Source organism: Pteropus vampyrus, unplaced genomic scaffold (assembly GCF_000151845.1).
Source record: "Pteropus vampyrus isolate Shadow unplaced genomic scaffold, Pvam_2.0 Scaffold3, whole genome shotgun sequence".
In the NCBI taxonomy this organism is placed as follows: Eukaryota; Metazoa; Chordata; class Mammalia; order Chiroptera; family Pteropodidae; genus Pteropus; species Pteropus vampyrus.
The window spans coordinates 17,774,250-17,777,932 of record NW_011888784.1 but is presented as its reverse complement, the minus strand read 5'-3'; the positions used below and the strand labels follow the sequence as shown (position 1 = coordinate 17,777,932).

Here is a 3,683-nt window from a genome sequence, read left to right as displayed (position 1 = left end):
GAATTTAGTCTACAATGCAACTTATGGGTATGCCTAGGAATATCATAATTCACTGCTATAATTTTTTTAAGTCTCTCTTATCTTTAGCACAATAATACTTCGAAGAATTGTAAGATATTAATTTATGAGAAAGGAAAGAATTGAAAGTTCATATATTTTTCTTTTCTTTCCTGACCCAAAGTTTAGAATATTACTCAAAAAGGCTTGCATACTCACATTATTTTTTAAATAATTTCATTTTTTAATTATAACACTAATACATTATCAAAACTATTAGAAAATATATACAGGCATAATGAAGAAAATAAATTAAACACATCCATAATGACCTTGTTCAAAAAATAAGTTCTAGTATATTATGGTGGTCCCTCTACGCTTTGCCCATGCATATATATTTCCTCTCATTATGTTATAAAAATAAAGCCCCAATATGCATCCATATAAACCCAAAATTATCACCACTATCAAAGAAATTTAATACTAAATTCAGAAAGTAACCAACATTTTGACCACTGTATTCTATATTATACAAATCACTAATAAATTTAGTAATGCTTATCCAGCTTCTATCCTCTTGTATTTGTTAACTAGTCCAATCACAGAAAAACCACTCCTTAATTCAGAAAAGACTTCCCTACGCTTCAGTCTTTCCACATTGAAAAATTTCAGTAGTTGTTCATTTTCTGATTCTAATCAAAAAGTGCATAAAATAAGCATCATACAATTTAGAGGGAACTCCAAAAAGAACAATAAACTCGATCTGTAGAATTTTCTTTCCAAATGAAAGCAGATTTAAAAGATTTACTAATTTCTCTGTTGGAGTCAACATCCATCAGATTTGTCACAGATACTATTTAAGATATATTGTGTCAACCAGGGGTCATTAAACATTTTCTGAAAGTAAATAAATAAAACAAGTGTTTTCTATCAGTTAGTAAATATTTTTGGCTTTGCAACCATACAATATCTGTCCAACTACTCAGCTCTGCTCAACTTTCTCTTGTATCACAAAAGCAGCCACTCACAAATGGTACATACAATGGGCATGTCTGTATTCCAATAAAACTTTATTTACAAAAACCTTATCACAAAAACAAGATTTTTCTGGAGATGGGTGGTGGTGATGGTTGCACATCAGTGTGAATGCATTTAATGCCACTCAGCTGTACACTTAAAATAGTTAAAATAGTAAATCGTGTTACGTGCATTTTACCATAATTAAAAACAGACACACACACACACACACACACACACACACACACAGAACCCATAAGATTTTGCCTATGTGCTATTCTTTTCCAACTCCTGGACTACAAAATCACTTCTGCCTAAAATATTCTGTGATTAAAAGTTTTCCCTGAAACTAAAATCTTCCAAAATCTGCTGCGTAAATACTTACAAAGATAAAATTGCTCGTCTACCAAAACTTTCTTTAAACATTATAGAACATTTGAAAGTGTTTTTAATTCTGGTGTTATGAGCAAACAGAAATGGCGTTAACAGTTTTTCCCCTATCACCTAACTGGGTTGGAATCCACATGTTTAGAAGCGCACGAGCATACAACAGCGAGCGCGTTGACAGCCTGGGGAAAACGTCTTGAGTAGTTAAAAGTGCAGAAAGATAACCCACTTCACTAGGCAAACCATCTTTAAAAAAAAAAAAACTTATAAATGAAAAGAAATATAATAGGAAAGATGGTATCTGGTTGTTATCAGAGATTTGATTTTGCAATGCATTGTTTATGTATTTCAAATATCCAAGGCACCATAAAACTATTTACTCCAATTTTATTTCTAATTGTTTTCATTCAAAATCTGCATTAATAGTTGCTTGCTGTGGTGATTTTTCTTCTTCAGATTTGTAGTTATTTTCAATAAAATATATTGTTACTTAACACCTACATTGGCTTAACTTTAGATCTTTCCACATATACACAGGCTAAAAATATATGCTCTCCTCTCAGGTTTTGGGGGATTTTGTATGTTGTGTTTTGCCTTTCAGTTTCATTTGTAACCCTCAGAAGAAGCCAAGTGGATTTTTTTTTTTCAGGGTAGCCAGGGCTAGCTTTTGCATTTCCACACCATGATTAATTTATTATTCATTTGGTGCCTTCCTATTAAACGTTGTCTTTAGCCTGTGAGCTCTTCTTTCAGCTTCCAACAAAGGATTTCATTGCTTCAGGAATTGAGGTGTGTCTAAGTTTTCACCTGAGAGAAAAGTGATTCAAGCGTTTCTGGTGAGACCAATCCTTGGCTTAGGGTGGGGAGGAACCACATAACAGGCCTTCTGTAGTCTCTGAAGACAGCAGAGACCTACGCAGCCAGCCGAGTGGAGGGACTGAAGCAGCAGCTCCTCAGGATTTGCTCACCAGGGAACTCAGAGACAATGACTTGGTTCCTGTTCAGAACCACAAGGGTTCTGGCCATTTTAATGGTAAGTCCTATTTTTTTTTTCCTAATAATCGCAAACTTTCCCTATTCTCTCTTTGTTAGCGAATATAATATTTGATCATTGATTCCCAGTTATAAATTCTAAAAAGAGTACAGTGGCAATAAACATTTTTAAATGAAATTGTAAAATTACCAATTTCTTCTTTTTGTTGTTTTTTTAATGTTGTATTTTACATAGGAAAAAAACCAGGGAGAAATAAATTTGAAAGTCACTATTTAGCATTTCTTTAGTTAACAAATCAAGTAACCCTGATCTCAGTTATATTTTCCACAACACCTTTTTCACTTTCTTTAAAGTAAAGTTTTTATTCACCTTTCTAATACACAAGCTAAAACACATAAATGAGAACCAGGTCCAAGGTTACATATCTGTTAAGCATATGGTTAAGATTGTACATGCCTGGTCTTAATACCTAACATGTTTTTAAAATCATCAAGGAACGTTGAATTAAAATCAAAGCAATGTTTGACTCTAGAGAAGTTGCTAGGGTTGTTAACAAAACAGTGTGTATGTTTAGCTATCATGTACAAAACATCCAGCCTTTAGGGGGAAAATACATACAATATTTTGTAAGATACTTTTCTGGGAGAGTAACATTTCTGTTAGGAAGTACTCTTTTCATCTAAAAGAGAAGTGGAATCTGAAGAGCAAAAGCACTAGCCTGGATGTTACAGACCAGTTAGTTCCTTGACGGTGTTATTTTAGTGAAGAAAAAAATATTTCACAATATTATTAGTTACATAAAGATATCAAAATAGTGAAATAGATCATAAATTAATATTTTTTAAAAATCACCAATACTAATTCTCCACTTTATCAATAATAAGCTGGGTTAGTCTAGGCATCAGTTTCCTTCACATCCTTATCTATAAAATTGAGATAATTGGACTTCAAGAATTAGAAGGAGAGAGATCTCAAGAAAGAACTTTCTAAAAATTAAAGGTGTCTAAAATTAGAATAGGCTGCCTTGTGAGCCAGAGTAATTCCCAGCTTGCCCTCTCATGATGATGTTCAAGCAGAAAACTGGTATCGTCCACTCTGGTAGAGTCTGTGTCTATTATATCAATGTCACTATAGTTAACAATGTAGGAATTAGAGGCATTGCCCCCACACAGTCAAAAACCCATGTATAACTTTTGACTCCCCCACAACTTAACTACTAATAGCCTACGCTTGACCAGAAGCCTTAACAATAGCATAAACAGTCAATTAACACATATTTTGTATGTTA

At 33.2% G+C, this 3,683-nt stretch overlaps 1 protein-coding gene across 1 annotated transcript in view; it reads left to right on the top strand.

The window, feature by feature from the left end:
* The first annotated feature begins 2,354 nt into the window (after positions 1–2,354).
* DSG3 (desmoglein 3) overlaps positions 2,355–3,683 on the top strand; it is a 27,419-nt gene continuing 26,090 nt past the window's right edge. Inside the window, exon 1 of the mRNA XM_011361972.2 lies at positions 2,355–2,434. Coding sequence (XP_011360274.1) covers positions 2,387–2,434 — 48 coding nt within the window. The 5' untranslated portion in view covers positions 2,355–2,386. The remainder of the gene's footprint in view (positions 2,435–3,683) is intronic.